We start from the raw sequence: 17,127 nt of genomic DNA on the forward strand, positions 1-17,127 counted from the left end.
GTGAAGGTCCCAGGTCACCTAAGTATAAAGTATCTGCATATAGAGAGAGATACCCTATACTTCTCCAGTTCCTCAAGCCAAAGGCTATTAAAACTGAGGGAGTTATGAATCTGAATAGCTAGTGACTCAGTAGCCAGTGCCAACAGGAGGGGTGATACGGGACATCCTTGCTTAGTACTCCTAGTAAAATGTTTTTGTTCAGAGGTAATGCCATTCACGCTTACATACAGTATGCAACCGGTGCTCAGCAGAGTAGTTGAATCCAGTCAATAAAATGTTCACCAATGCCAGATCTGTGAAAGAATTCCCACAGATACAGCCACTGGACCTAACCAAATTCTTTTGTAGCATCAGACCTATTAATATAATATAATATGATCCCTCCTTTTTAATTAGAGTCTACAGAAATTTTTACTTGCTCTAGTAGCAAGCAGCAAGTGAGGCCTTCACACAATTCTGGACAATAGATTTCTGAATAAGAGATCCCATACCTGTTTTACTTCAAACAATATAATATCTAGAAAGGTAATAACATGGTGAGACAGCAGCATGGCTAGATTGCTATAAAGATACATTCCCATATGAACATGCAGAGATCAAATTGTTAATTTTAGAATATCCTTTTTAGCAGCAGCTTGTATCGAAATCTGGCACTTTAGATTCATGTTTTGCATAGAGAACCCATGGCTAAGTAAAAACTATGGGAACTTCCTTGGTTTTTAGTTCAGTTAGGGGGAAAAAGGGGAAGTTTATTTAATATATAATATATATAAATATATAAAGTTAACAATAAACTTTTGAAGCACCCAACAACCCTTACATTGGTAAACATGACTGTTCCATGACCATGACCTACAACTCATTACGCTTCTGCTCAACACAGCCATTCCCAATGAAGCCCCACAGGACTATCCCTCAGTATTTCAGCGTAAGGAGTCTCTCTCTCTCTTACACTAGATTTCTTATAGGAAGCATATTATCATTTATATTTGATCTGTAAAATAATTTTCCCATAATAAAAACAGCCTAAACCAATATGTGTCCCTTTTCAGACTGTCGCCTGTGCCAAAGCACCAACGCCGTTTCAATGTTTATTTAATTGGAGTAAAAAAGGTTATATTCAGATTGTTACTAGACAGTGGGCAAATGACTACTCGTACACTGCTCTGTATTCTCCAGCAAGGCTTATGTGCTTTCCATATATGCTAATTGCTTGTTTAATCTAAGAACTGTAGCTGGGAGCTATGGTTGATAGAAAGTGTCCATGACATCTATTTATGAGAAACACCATTCTCCATGTATGAGAAACCTCATTCTCTCTTTCTGTGCATAACAAATATACACTGCTAAAAAGCTCTCTTCTTGGTTGAGTTGTCTGTTTCCCATTCAATTAGCCACGGCTGTCCTGACCTGTTACAGTACCTCAAAATAGACTGTTTATGCACAGTATGGAATGCTTCTTTGAAGCACAATAGTCTTGCCTGAAAGTGAATAACAAATATAATTTCATTATTTTAAAAAATATTGTGACATTTGGTACTTTATTTTCTTCGTCTTTTATAACTGCCAGAGCGTGATGAACAATGATGAATTTTAGAGATGCAGCTCTAAAAAATGAAGATTAATTTCTTTTTAGTAAGTGAAATAATAGGTCAGACTTACTTTTCCAAGATCTCTTTAGTTATACTAACCTGTAAGGTTGCTTATTTACTTTGGTTCATGTTTTAAATAGGCGTAAATGCTATGCTATGCAATATGTGCAGTTTGATGGGTTAGGAGTGCACCCATGAAGCCATAACTGTTCTTTAACCTTGCTTTGGATCTTCTCTCTCACCTGAGAAACTAAAGTGAAAGTCTGCACAGACTCCCAGACCAAGTGTACATGCTCAGTTAGTTAGACTATTTCCTGCTTCCTGCTGATTGGCTCAGATCCACATTCCTAAGGGGGGAGTGAGTTCTTAGCATTCTTGAGGGAGGGGGGAGCAGGAGAGAGCAGAGAACAGAAAGCTGTGTGTCTCTGGCACAGGAATTACAGACAGAACTAATCTTTGTTTAGAGAAGTCAGTGCAGCGTTTCTGTGAGTGCTTATGGCTGTATTTACATAGACCTTTCTGATAAAGCTTACTTAGTTTTTATCTTTCTTTCTCCTTTAAAAGATCTGTGAGCGGCCTACGTGCAGCTTTGTGCATGGTTACCTGTTGCTTGGTGCCTTTAATCACTTGCCATGCCTTTGTGTGCCTATGCCATGCACCTTTCCCTAATATATATTATATATCCAAATGTTGAGTCACAAAGTGCAGCTGGGACTCAAAAAGTCTAAAAACCACCACCCTAGTGTAAGCAGAACAGCATGAAGAAACACATTTATACACAATTATTGTAGTGTAACAAACTGAAGGTGTATTATAATCCAAGGCTGGCAGTCAATATGGAACAATACATAAAAATCAAATTCATGATACGAAGGTAATTAGTAGTGAAATAGCCAACAAGACTTAGGGGCACATTTACTTACCCACGAACAGGCCAAATGCGTCTGATTGTGTTTTTTTCGTAATGATCGGTAAATGTTCGTTTTCCAATCGGAATTTTTCCAATTCGGATTCAAATTCGTGTCTTAGTAAATCAGCCCCTTAGTCTGTAAATCTCACAGTAAAACCTGTGCTCTTATCAAAGCAGTACTGGAAAATACTTCCCCTTTGTCTGTCATTTATTTTCAGACTCATCATGATTCCCCACGTGAGACATATAAGGGAAATACAAGGCAATAAAAGCACAGTATTATTATTACTAAAAGGACCATCCACTCATGCAGGAGAAAACTTTACCCCCCTTATGCTGCCAAGATGTCTTATTAAATTTGCTTTCAGGGAGGAAATGTAGATCAGTGTACTACCTATGCTGCTTCTGGAAACATTTTCCCATAGATGTTTCTAGAAAAGACTTTACTGTAGAGGTTTTCTTTATATATCACAAGTACTGTGTTACCGCTCTCGGTTCTTTAGAGCATTCTTCTAAGGGCAGACATTTTATCTGAGGGGACTTCTGATTCCCACGTATGTAATTGAGAAAGATCAAGCTTCCCATTTCAGTCCCTCATGGTCAGTTGTATTTATTCAGCACAAACACCTTCTTCATAAATAATTCCACAACAAAAACGTATCCTTGATTCCTATATTTACCAGTGCTGGTAAACAGCCAACCTGAGCTCTGTAGCCGGTGCCTTTTCTTCTCTTTTCCAGCTAGAATAGCTGCCTCCACGGTTTAACAGCAGCATATTTATATAAAGTATTGCAGTATTTATAAAAGTAAAGACGCAACTTTTACCGGTGCAGGGCCACAGTACATAAATTTTAATTACTTTGGTACACATTTATTCTTTGGTGTTACTGTTCCTTTAAACTTTTACCTGAGCTATAAACCTGTTCTTCTTCCATAACAGGAAGAACAGCAGGATTTTTTTTTTAGGAACACGGGTCAAAAAATTTCATTACAGTAATGATGCTTCACTGTTATTTGTATATGACAATAAACTTGAAACTTGAGGATCTTGACAATCTGGACAGCTAAGTGGCAGATGAGATTTAATGTGGATAAATGTAAGGTCATGCACCTGGGATGTAAAATATGCAGCCACTTATACCCTTAATGGGACTGCACTAGGCAAATCCATAATGGAGAAGGGCCTTGGAGTCTTTGTAGATAATAAACTTGGCTGTAGCAAGCAATGCCAGGCAGCAGGGGCAAGGGCAAAAAAGGGTTTGAGCTGTATTAAAAGGGGTATAGATTCACGGGAGGAGGGGGTTATTCTTCCCATTTACAGAGCACTGGTAAGGCCCCATCTAGAATATGCTTTCCAGTTTTGGTCTCCAGTGCTCAAACGGGACATTATTGAGGGTCCAGAGAAGGACAACCAAGCTGGTAAAGGGTATGGAAAGTCTCAGTTATGAAGAAAGACTGGCCAAGTTAGGTTTGTTTACCTTCTAGCAGACACAAGGGCACCCACTCCGATAAGAAGAAAGGAGGTTCCATCTAAATATTCAGAAAGAGTTTTTTACTGTGAGAGCTGTGAGGTTGTGGAATTCTTCCCCTGAATCAGTTGTACTGGCTGATACATTATATAGCTTCAAGAAGGGGTTTGATGCCTTTTTAGCAAGTGAGGGAATACAGGGTTATGGGAGATAGCTCTTAGTACAAGTGAGGGTATACAGGGTTATGGGAGATAGCTCTTAGTACAAGTGAGGGAATACAGGGTTATGGGAGATAGCTCTTAGTACAAGTGAGGGAATACAGGGTTATGGGAGATAGCTCTTAGTACAAGTGAGGGAATACAGGGGTAGGGGAGATAGCTCTTAGTACAAGTGAGGGAATACAGGGTTATGGGAGATAGCTTTTAGTACAAGTGAGGGAATACAGGGTTATGGGAGATAGCTCTCAGTACAAGTGAGGGAATACAGGGTTATGGGAGATAGCTCTTAGTACAAGTGAGGGAATACAGGGGTAGGGGAGATAGCTCTCAGTACAAGTGAGGGAATACAGGGTTATGGGAGATAGCTCTTAGTACAAGTGAGGGAATACAGGGGTAGGGGAGATAGCTCTCAGTACAAGTGAGGGAATACAGGGTTATGGGAGATAGCTCTCAGTACAAGTGAGGGAATACAGGGTTATGGGAGATAGCTCTTAGTACAAGTGAGGGAATACAGGGGTAGGGGAGATAGCTCTTAGTACAAGTGAGGGAATACAGGGTTATGGGAGATAGCTCTTAGTACAAGTGAGGGAATACAGGGGTAGGGGAGATAGCTCTTAGTACAAGTGAGGGAATACAGGGTTATGGGAGATAGCTCTTAGTACAAGTGAGGGAATACAGGGTTATGGGAGATAGCTCTTAGTACAAGTGAGGGAATACAGGGTTATGGGAGATAGCTCTTAGTACAAGTGAGGGAATACAGGGTTATGGGAGATAGCTCTTAGTACAAGTGAGGGAATACAGGGGTATGGGAGATAGCTCTCAGTACAAGTGAGGGAATACAGGGGTATGGGAGATAGCTCTTAGTACAAGTGAGGGAATACAGGGTTATGGGAGATAGCTCTTAGTACAAGTGAGGGAATACAGGGGTATGGGAGATAGCTCTCAGTACAAGTGAGGGAATACAGGGGTATGGGAGATAGCTCTTAGTACAAGTGAGGGAATACAGGGTTATGGGATATAGCTCTTAGTACAAGTGAGGGAATACAGGGGTATGGGAGATAGCTCTTAGTACAAGTGAGGGAATACAGGGGTATGGGAGATAGCTCTTAGTACAAGTGAGGGAATACAGGGGTATGGGGGATAGCTCTTAGTACAAGTGAGGGAATACAGGGTTATGGGAGATAACTCTTAGTACAAGTGAGGGAATACAGGGTTATGGGAGATAGCTCTTAGTACAAGTTGATCCAAGGACTGGTCCATTTGCCATCTTGGAGTCAGGAAGGAATTTTTCCCCCTCTGCGGCAAATTAGAGAGGCTTCAGATAGGTTTTTTTTGCCTTCCTCTGGATCAACTAGCAGCAAGGCTGGTTAGATATAGGCATGAAGGTTGAACTTGATGGGCGTGTGTCTTTATTCAACCTAACTTACTATGTAACAAAAGATATTACACCTATAGGACAATTTTCAATTGTTTTTCATTTTCTTTTGTGGTTTTTCAGTTATTTAACTTGTTTTTCAGCAGCTATCTCTCTCTTATTGGTCTCTTGCTTTCTTTAGGTTTTTACAATGATACTATGGAAACTATTTCTCTCTGCTATAATTTCCAATAATTTGGTTCTTTTAATTAATGTCAGGGCTGCTAGCTGTAAGATTAAATGTGGTAGGTAGGCTGTGCACAAGGATAAGGCCACTAGACAAGAAGTGGAAGGCTCATTTATGAACATAAAGTGCATAGGTCGATTTTTACATGCAGTGCAGTTCCTCCCCCCCCCCTAAAAGTCTAGCATATAAGAGACTGGGTGCTAAGTTATGATGCACCAATATGCAATCTGCAACTGCACAATGCTTTGACATCAGAGGATGTATACATGGCATTTAAACTTTTCTATGCAATACAAAATGACAAATTGTTACAAATAACAGCCATTTCACATACTGCTAGAGCATGCCATCATAATATCATGCAATTACTTAAGAAAGCACTACAATTGTATGTATCATATGTGGTATTCAATCAAGAGCATAAAAAAATAACAAAAAATTCATTTACAATTCAAGACGCAGGGTTTAAAGTGCAAACAAAAAGACAGCAATCTACTATTTTTTGCAATTTGACCACTATGTAGTGGTAGTACAAATAGCTGCAGAACTCAGTGCTCCATTTCTGAGCACAGAGACCTACAGACTGCACCCTGAATGGAACATGGCCTGTTTTAAACACATAGGCACCCCCCTTCCCTACCCTGTACTTTGTGTGTCATTCAGAGGTGCAGGGTATGGAACTAAGGGGAACTTAATGCAGGGGGGCAAAAATAAAGGGTGTAAGTTGGCAACACATTTAGTTAATGTCTAGTTGCCTTACACATCCCATTTCTATGGTTCTTCATATCGTGTTTGCCTCTTATTCCAAGTCTTGCATTAAAAAAATAACCTGTGAATTAGAATTGAATTTGATTTCCTTATAATAATTTAAACCCTTTCCCATTCTGTTTAGAACGTGTTACATGTACAGTATAAAGCATGGAATTCTGATTAGTGTCAGGTTTGCCATGTTGATGAGAGTACCTCCTGCCAAGTGTATGTGCCTATTTTAGTTCTATAATTAGTGTTGTACAGGGATTGTACAGTTAGTAACTACCATGATAAAGCTCAGTGTGAGTTCTGCTATAATAATGTATCACTCCCACACTGGCTCAATATTTAGTTTCATATTCGTTAACAATAAAGTAGTGGATTTTTTTCAAACATAAGAAATAATATATGGTGATATGGCTGTTATCTTGCTGATCTATTACCTTACAAAATGATGCCTTATATAAAGAGATGAGACTGAGGTACGTGAAGATATTTTTATTTGCTATACAAAGAAGCAAATTGCAAATCAATTATGTTTTTGCTCTTTGTGTCACTTATTTTTAATATTATTGTATTGCATTGCAATTTGTCAATTAAAACCTTGTTGACAGGTGAAATCCACTTGTGGTTATGAGTTGTTAGTGGATGGCAGGAAGCAGTATAGGCTTAAGGACCCCCAGGACCTGGGTTTATGGTGGATTTCAGCAGCCTTTAACCTCCTGTTGTCAAAAGTCAACAATGTTTCTAATAGCTGCCAGCTAGACCATTTGTTCATTAGTAAAGTAATTCCCAGCTACACTCAAGTGCCAATGAAAAGGAGCACAGAACAGTATCTGACTTGTGGCTATGTACCCACACACCAAATACCAGTGGTACATTCCCTGTCTTCCAAGGCTTTGCGAGGTGTTAAACCTCTTTGGCATCAGCATTTACTGAGTGACTGGCTGCCCACAATGCAGTGACAAGCAGCCAGTTACTAAACAAGGTATGATACCTTCAACTGAGCTAACACAACTGAGAGTGTTAAAGGAACAGTAACACTAAAAAATGAAAGAGCTTTAAAGTAATAAAAATATAATGCACTGTTGCCCTGCACTGGTAAAACTGGTGTGTTTGCTACAGTAACACTACTATAATTTATATAATAAGCTGCTGTGTAGCCACGGGGGCAGCCATTCAAGCTGGAAAAAAGGAGAAAAGGCACAGGTTACATAGCAGATAACAGATAAGTTCTGTAGAATACAATAGTGTTTTATCTGTTATCTGCTATGTGCCTGTGCCTTTTCTCCTTTGAATGGCTGCCTCCATGGCTACATAACAGCTTATTTATATAAATTATAGTAGACTTTCTGAAGTAAACACACAACTTTTACCAGTGCAGGGCAGCAGCACATTATATTTTAGTTACTTTTATACACTTTCATTTTTTGGTGTTACTGTTCCTTTAAGACTGTGATCCCAGATGCAAACAAAAGATATTACTTAATTAAGCTGCCTGTGCCAAGAAGGTAGAATCAAGAGAAAGCAAAAGAGATCCCCCTTTCCGGTGACTACAAGTCCAGAATTCACAATTTCCAACATATTTACTTAGCATAACTGCTAAAAGCTTAATCCAAACACTTAAAGGGGACCCGTCACCTGAACAAATAATTCTAAATTGTTTTCTTTTGTGTTTGTCAAGCAAAGTAAACTTTACTTACACTATATAAATTATTTTAATCTTGTTTTCTTCAGCCTTGGAATTCACTATTGCAGCAAGCAGGAAGGCTCCATTTTCTAGACATTGTTATCAAAGCAGGCATTGCATACTGCCAAAATCTTGTTTCTGTACCAGTATCGGGGGACCTGATACCCATGTCCCTGCACTAGTTACAAAATTACATGGTGAGGAGGGAGGGGGAATGGGAGGAGTGCAGCAACATCTGAGAAGTCCAGAATTGAAAACGTTGAATCTCTTTGGGTAGAAATTTCAGTAGGGCTGAAGGTCACAAAGAAAATGATCATTGGTGTATGCTATAAACCACCCCGTATAGATGAGGGGGATGAGACCCAGCTACTGTTGCAAATGGAGGAGGCTTCAAAACCGGGTCAAGTTGTTATTATGGGGGGCTTTAATTATCCGGACATTGACTGGAGTAATGGGGTGGCAGAAAAAGCTAGTAGGTTTGTAAATATGCTAAATGACAACTTTTTATTTCAGGCAGTTCAAGAACCTACTAGGAATGATTTTATTTTGGACCTGGTAATATCTAATAATACTGAACTTATCTCTAACATTTGTGTGGGTGAGCATTTGGGGAACAGTGATCACAACATGGTCTCCTTTGAGATAATGCTGCAGAGACAGCTCTATAAGGGAGTAACTAAAACGCTCAATTTTAGACGTGCAGACTTTGCCAATATAAGGGCATCTCTGCAATGTGTCAACTGGGAAAGGCTTTTCATGGGGTTAGACACAGAAGGAAAATGGAACATCTTTAAAACATTGCTTTGCAGGTATACACAACAGTATATCCCCCTTGTAAGCAAGGAGAGGCATCGCAAAGCAAAACCTTTATGGCTGAATAAAAGTGTTAGTGTCGAGGTTGGTAAGAAAAAACGTGCTTTTAAAGCATTCAAGTTAGCTGGGACAGCGGAAACTTTCATCAGGTACAAGGAAGCAAATAAAGCATGCAAAAAAGCTATCAGGCAAGCTAAAATAGAAATGGAAAGGGATACTGTAGCTATGAGTAAAAAGAATCCAAAATTATTTTTTAATTATGTGAATAGTAAAAAAATGAAGCAAGAAGGGGTGGGAACCTTATTATCATGGTGGGTAAGTTGGTTGATGAGAACGGGGAAAAAGCAGAAATTTTGAACTCTTATTTTTCATCTGTCTATACATCTGAGGAGCCAGATAATGAAGGCTTCCCTTTAAATATGCCCAGTTCTAGTAATTTAGCTACTGACGCATGGGTCACTCGGGAGGAAATTCAAAAGAGACTTGAACATGTAAAGGTAAACAAAGGTCCAGGACCGGATGGGATTCATCCCAGGGTATTAAGTGAGCTGAGCACTGTGAATGCCAAACCTCTTCACTTAATTTTTCAGGATTCGTTGAGGTTTGGCATGGTGCCAAGAGAATGGCGGATAGCTAATGTGGTGCCGTTATTTAAAAAGGGATCCCGTTCTCAGCCTGAAAACTATAGGCCTGTTAGTCTAACATCAGTAGTAGGAAAACTTTTGGAAGGGGTAATAAGGGATACGGTACTTGAATACATTGCAGGTCACAATACTATTAGTTTGTGCCAGCATAGTTTTATGCGTAACAGATCTTGCCAGACTAATTTAGTTGCCTTTTATGAGGAGGTGAGTAGGAACCTCGATGTTGGAATGGCAGTTGATGTTATCTACTTGGACTTCGCTAAAGCGTTTGATACAGTACCTCACAGAAGGTTAATAATCAAATTGAGGAATATTGGCCTAGAACATAATATTTGTAATTGGATAGAGAACTGGCTGAAGGATAGATTACAAAGAGTGGTGGTAAATGGAACATTTTCTAATTGGACCAGTGTGGTTAGTGGAGTACCACAGGGGTCAGTCCTTGGTCCTTTGCTTCTTAACTTGTTTATTAATGACCTGGAGGTGGGCATAGACAGTACTGTTTCTATTTTTGCTGATGACACAAAATTGTGCAAAACTATAAGTTCCATGCAGGATGCTGCCGCTTTGCAGAGCGATTTGACAAAATTGGAAAACTGGGCAGCAAACTGGAAAATGAGGTCCAATGTTGATAAGTGCAAAGTTATGCATTTTGGTAGAAATAATATAAACGCGAACTATCTACTGAATGGTAGTGTGTTGGGGGTTTCCTTAATGGAGAAGGATCTAGGGTTTTTGTAGATAACAAGTTGTCTAATTCCAGGCAGTGTCATTCTCTGGCTACTACAGCAAATAAAGTGCTGTCTTGTATAAAAAAGGGCATTGACTCAAGGGATGAGAACATAATTTTGCCCCTTTATAGGTCCCTGGTAAGGCCTCACCTTGAGTATGCAGTGCAGTTTTGGGCTCCAGTCCTTAAGAGGGATATTAATGAGCTGGAGAGAGTGCAGAGACGTGCAACTAAACTGGTTAAGGGGATGGAAGATTTAAACTATGAGGTTAGACTGTCGAGGTTGGGGTTGTTTTCTCTGGAAAAGAGGTGCTTGCGAGGGGACATGATTACTCTGTACAAGTAAGAGGTGCGCTTAAGAGGTGACATGATAACTATGTATAAATATATAAGGGGATCATATAATAACCTCTCTAATGTTTTATTTACCAGTAGGTCCTTCCAACGGACACGAGGGCACCCACTCCGTTTAGAAGAAGGGAGGTTCCATTTAAATATTCGGAAAGGATTTTTTACAGTGAGAGCTGTGAAGTTGTGGAATTCCCTCCCCGAATCAGTCGTACTGGCTGATACATTATATAGCTTTAAGAAGGGGCTGGATGGATTCTTAGCAAGTGAGGGAATACACGGTTATGGGAGATAGCTCTTAGTACAAGTTGATCCAGGGACTGGTCCGATTGCCATCTTGGAGTCAGGAAGGAATTTTTTCCCCTCTGAGGCAAATTAGAGAGGTTTCAGATGGGGTTTTTTGCCTTCCTCTGGATCAACTTGTAGTTAGGCAGGTTAGGTATAGGCATTATGGTTGAACTTGATGGACGTATGTCTTTTTTCAACCCAACTTACTATGTTACTATGTAAGTACATTAGAGGGGATTATAGGCAGATGGGGGATGTTCTTTTTTCCCATAAAAAAATCAACGCACCAGAGGCCATCCCCTTCCATTTGAAGCAGCGTAGGGGGTTTTTCACGGTGAGGGCAGTGAGGTTGTGGAATGCCCTTCCTAGTGATGTGGTAATATCAGATTCTGTTATTGCCTTTAAGAGGGGCCTGGATGAGTTCTTGAACAATCAGAATATCCAAGGCTATTGTGATACTAATATCTACAGTTAGTATTAGTGGTTGTATATATAGTTTATGTATGTGAGTGTATAGATTGGTAGGTGTGGGTTGTGTGTGCTGGGTTTACTTGGATGGGTTGAACTTGATGGACACTAGTCTTTTTTCAACCCTATGTAACTATAGGTCCCCGGTTACACGGTAAGATCCGCTCGCTTGGTGAGATCGCCAAGTGAGTGAATCTTCCCCCGATATCCCCACCTACGGGTGGGCGATATTGGGGAGCTTGAAGTTGAAAAAAAAATAATCCAATCGTTTGGACCTGGGGCCAAACGATCGGATTATGTAGGAGGCAATGGGGCAGTCGGATCGGGGACCGTATCAACGAGCCGATGCGGTCCCCGATCCAACTGGATTTTCTAACCTGGCCGAACGATAGCTGGCCAATTTCAGGTCAGATATCGGTCGGCCAGCCCGCTCGTTTCTGCCCCTATACTGGCAGATAAGCTGCCGAGTCGGTCCAAGGGCCTTTAGAAAGTAAAAGTAACGGTCTGCCCCACTTCTATGCCTAAGGCATAGAGGCGGGGCAGGCAATATATGACCGACAGCTGGAATTTTTAAATGTTTTTACAGTGGGTATGGATTTGGGTTTTCATGTTTAATTTGAAAAGGGCTTTTATTATACAGCTTTTTTTGTCTGGGTGACAGGTCCACTTTAATTTGTGAAAATACAGAAAATGCAAATTGTTGGGTTTAATTGCCGCAGACTGTGAACCCAAAAGAACTAAAAAGCCTATGTTATCAGTAGTTATATTTTATTTATAAAACATCCTTCTCCCTATATTACCCTTTGACATAGTCCTTTTAAAGTCACCAATATAGAAATGGCCAAAAAACAAATAGCCCAGAATATGCTCCTTTCATCTTACCACTGATTTTGACAAAATTCCCTGTACTACTGTAGCTAACAAACCCCAAAACATCAGAGATCCACCCCCATGCTTCATGGTAAGGATAGTGTACCCCCAACCTCTGTATGTCGGCTTGAGTGTAAATTATCAGCTCAAACATTCCTCCCACTTGATTGCTAGGGCACTAACCCAAATTGTTATGCTTCCAAGGAATGGCCAGGAAAAGAGAAAATTAATACTTTCCAAGATTTTCTTTTCCTACCCATCCCTCCTGGCAGCATGCCCACCCTTTCCATGTCCATCCAGGACATTAACAAAAGACTGGTGAGGGTGTGGAAGAGGTGGCATACCTCCCAACATTTAAAAAGTAGGAGGGACAAGAATATCTGCCGCGCGTAGTGCGGCAAAAATTTCAGGCCACACCCACTTTATGGCCAGGCCCATTTTACAAAACCACACCTGAAAAACATTACATGCACAAAGTGCACCAGAAGACAGACACAGTGGCCCCAATCATTTTATGATATATTGTGGCCCTAAGGATTTCATTACACACTGTGGCACCTGTATATCATGACAGACTCAAGCATCTCATTATTATTATTAACATTTATTTATAAAGCGCCAACATATTCCGCAGCACTGTACAATAAGTGGGTTTCATACATTGGACAGAGTAACATATAAAGCAATCAATAACCGATACAAGAGGTGAAGAGGGCCCTGCCCAAAAGAGCTTACAATCCCATGCTACATATTGACCCTCAGCATCTCTAATACTAACCAATTCAAAGCTCAGAAAATCACCAGAGCTGTATAAAGTCCCTTCAGTACAAAGGACACACAGACAGTGGTAGCCAGGGCCCCCCTAAAACTTTGGTAGCCAGGTGTTATGTTTTGCATTGGTGCCAGGGCAGCAGGGGCGCTTCTGCCATTAGGCGAGTTGAGAAACCCGCCTCAGGCGGCAGAAGCGCCCCAGTTACCAGGGGCGGCAAAAAGTTTTTAAACCGGAAATTCGTCAATTGCGCTCTCTGCACTAGCGATCTCACCGCCCCCGGACCTGCTCCTGCGCTCAGAAGGTAAGCGCTGGGGAGCGGCATCCAAGAGCCGCCTCAGTTGGTGATATGTCCAGAATCGCCCCTGCAGGGCAGGGACCCCCTGAAACATTGCTAGCCAGCCCAGGGCCCCCTGAAACATTGCTAGCCAGCCCAAAGCCCCCTAAAACATCGCTGGTCCTCCCCCAGCGTCCACCCCAACATTCTCCAGCTCCCCTAAGCATCCGCCACCCCCCTAGTATCCCCCAGCCTCCCCAACATCCTTCATCTCCCCGCAACGTCCTCCCCAGCGTCCCCCTGCGGCTGCCGCAGCTTCTGCACCGCATTCACCTAAATGCAAAAGCTGTGGCTCCCGAGAGACATGAGTGTGACGTCACGAGCCGAAGAGTAGAGAGAGGGGAAATTTAGAGAGCGGGACAGATCCGCTTCAATCCGGGACGGGACAATTGGGAGGTATGCACTCGCACTTCCCTTTTGCGTATCTGCGTGCGTGCGGCCACAGTGTGACGGGAACCCGCACGTAGAGCGCGTAAGGGCGCGATGGGCAGTTGGGACGCATATGTGACGTCACGCTGGTTTGCCCGAACCCGGGATGGAGAGTAGGGGAGGAGGAGGGGGAAGAATTCGGCTGCAAGGTGAGCTTCGGAGGCTTGGGGGCTGCGGTGTGGTTTGCATATCGCCTCCTCCTTCAAAAACAGGGCACGAATGATCTTAATGGCCTGGTATCTCATGTGGGCTCCGTTTGGCGGGAGGTTCGAATAGTTTGAACATAATGTGTTACCTGTGTGTCACTGTCACTAAGCAGCCAATGCGGTACGTGTGGGGAACGCCAAGCTATAGCTCTGCTCGGTTTCCTAAACGTTGCACTAAAGCTTTCACCCTTTCCTGTTGTATTTGTGTCAGCACGGAGCTGCTGGGGTACCAATGCTATTACCCTGTCACTGGGCTGTACGGCCTGTAGGAATGGGGCTCCTGGGTGAAATTAGCTGCTCTAAGGGGAAACACCTCTGACTTCTGTGAGGTGTGTATACGCCATAATCTGCATGCCGCTCTTATGTTTATTATATTAATTAGTACTTATACAGTGGCAGTACTGTACAACAGAATGGTGTATACATCAAACATTCTCCTATACATTATGACTTACCAGTGGCAGAGTGCAAGGTGATGCTTGAAAGTGATGCAAAAAAAAATATTGGAAATGTTTCCAGATTGACTCAGTCTGGGTAAAAGAAACAAGGCCACTTAGTCACAAATTGGTTTTCTCCCCCTGCCCCATAGTTTTTACATGTGTTATTATGTATTTTTGACACTCATGTTTTTAATGTCTTTCCATAGTTTCATTATATTATTAAAGCTATTAATGAAGAGAAGGAAAAAAGTATTAAGTATTTTTGGTTTTGTTTATTGTGTATGTCTCTGAAATCTATATAAATCAGGCCTTTCACAAGACCTTGGAAAAGGTCCCAAACAGGGACTGAAATGTCTGTTGTACACAAATGTTTACTTAATACAACATTTTTTGTTCAATTCATTGGTTGCTGGTCATCGTTTTTTAATATATATATATAAAATATACACACACTGGTACAGAAACCACTTTTGGTTAATATGTGTTTATATGACATATGGCAGATTTTTTTTTTTTTTTTTTTTTTTTTTTTTTTTTTTGAGTCTTGAAATTAAAGCCATATATACATACCGGTATATTTGCAATACTATATAATCTGGCCAAAATGTTGGTTTTAAAACAGGGGTTTCAAACATTAAAGGGGATGTAAAGTCAATATATATAATTATCAGTCACGATAATTTCTGATGTGCGTAAATTGCGCGAAAATTTATGTCATGGTTGTACAAAAATATTGTGGTTGCGATCCAAAAGTTACACAATTTACGTATCTGAATAATCGTAAACAGCGCGAAAACCTTTCTGACTTTGGAATTTAAATGCATGATTTTGGAAGCCTCCCATAGGACTCAATGGCACTCCAGTCTAGCAGCCAGTAAAGAGATGGCATTGCTGGTTCCCATAGCAACTCAGCTCTAGCTGTATGCTTAAATTTTTTCTCCTGAGCTGAGCTCAGCTTTACCATTACAGTGCTCAAACAAAGCAGAACTTTTATCAAAGACAGTTCTGCCTTTTTGGGCCTGTATTCTTGATGAAATGTATGCTGAATAAGGGCCATCAACACTGCTGACCCAGTAGCTGTCCTGTTTCTCTTATTTATCTAGTAAAATGATTGAAACCGATAATAAAAGGCACAGGCCTAAGTGCTTAGAATAGCACAATGACATATAATGTTTTGGGGGGTAAGTGTCCTGTGCACCAGAAAAGCCCTTCACCGATAATGTCAGAAGAAACATGCAGCCCAAAGTGAGACCATCATTTCCATCATTTGTTGCTGCATATATTTGGTTGATTACCATGACTTTAGCTGCAAGTGGTAATTATGATCTTGGCAAGCTGCCAGTAACTGTCCTGCAGGAAGCCCTGAGCTCAACCCAACTAAATATCTGTAGGATGAACTAGAATACCACCTTATAGCAATCCCTGATCCCATTATCAGTGCCCAACTTTATAAATTCTCTTTGCTTTCATTCAGTCATAACATCTAGCAGAAAGCCTTCCCAGAAGTGTAAGGGCTTTTACATCAGCAACGGGAGGCTCAAGTAATAATACACTAGGGCAGGGGTCCCCAACCTTTTTGGCCTTTGAGCCATATTTAAATGTAAAAAGAGTTGGGGAGCAACACAAGCATTCAAAAAGTACTTGGGGATGCCAAATAATAGCTGTGATTGGCTATTTGACAGCCCCTATGTGGACTGGCAGCCTACAGGAGCCTCTGTTTCTCAGTAAACCTGTTTTTTATGCAGCCAAAACTTGCCTCCAAGCCAGGAATTTAAAAATAAGCACCTCCTATAAGGCCAGTTAGAGCAACATCCAAGGGGTCTGTAAGCAACCTGTTGCTTATGAGCCAGTGATTGAGAATCACTAAAGTTTGGAATCAGATTTTGCAGACGTAGGTGTCTGTAGATTTGCTTATGTAGTTTACATCTGTGCTCAGGCTAAGAGCAAACTTTGGGGTTTGATTCTGGGCTAAACTTTGTCTCCATGTTTTTCTGTCTAGCACACCACCTGTCCACTAATCCAAATTCACACCAGCCTTCTTGTTAAGGCCTATAACATAATAGGATACTGATAGTACCTGAAAAAAAGGCTCTGGTCAGACTGCCAAAAGCATTAGTCTCTTAGGCATGACGACATTTTATATTCGAGCCTCAAACTGTAGTACAGCCCCCCAACAGTCTTAGGGCCCGTGAACTGACCCCTGTATTAGAGCATACCCCCTTCTCTCCAGGGCAGCTTTAAGCTTGTTGTGCTGTCATCATCACCTACATTGCCTGTCCCTGTGCTGATTTCATTGGCAGGTGGCAGGTATATTCTGCAGTAGATCTGCCTACTATCTGCTTCTTTGAACAGCGCACCTCTACACATGTTGTTGAGACTGGCATTGGCCAAGTTGTGAACTTTTTGTCAACTAAACATGGCGACATTTAACCCTTCTAAAACCTAATTAACATATACTAATTAGGATTCGGTTTGGTATTTGCCTGAATGCTTTACTTTTTTTATCTATCTGATTGGTTGCTATAGGAAACTTTGCTGGTTCAGTTTAGCATATG

The 17,127-nt window shown here is 41.1% G+C and overlaps 1 protein-coding gene across 3 annotated transcripts in view; it reads left to right on the plus strand.

Moving 5' to 3' along the window:
* The first annotated feature begins 13,883 nt into the window (after positions 1-13,883).
* Positions 13,884-17,127, plus strand: part of nedd1 (NEDD1 gamma-tubulin ring complex targeting factor) — a 37,871-nt gene continuing 34,627 nt past the window's right edge. Inside the window, exon 1 of one of the 3 annotated variants that reach the window (XR_001924168.2) lies at positions 13,884-14,075. Coding sequence is in view for 1 of the 3 variants with exons in the window: in NM_001078988.2 (NP_001072456.2) it covers positions 14,033-14,075 (43 nt within the window). In the remaining 2 variants the exon portion in view is untranslated. 3 annotated transcript variants of the gene reach the window in all.

Source organism: Xenopus tropicalis, chromosome 3, assembly GCF_000004195.4.
Source record: "Xenopus tropicalis strain Nigerian chromosome 3, UCB_Xtro_10.0, whole genome shotgun sequence".
Lineage (NCBI taxonomy): Eukaryota > Metazoa > Chordata > Amphibia > Anura > Pipidae > Xenopus > Xenopus tropicalis.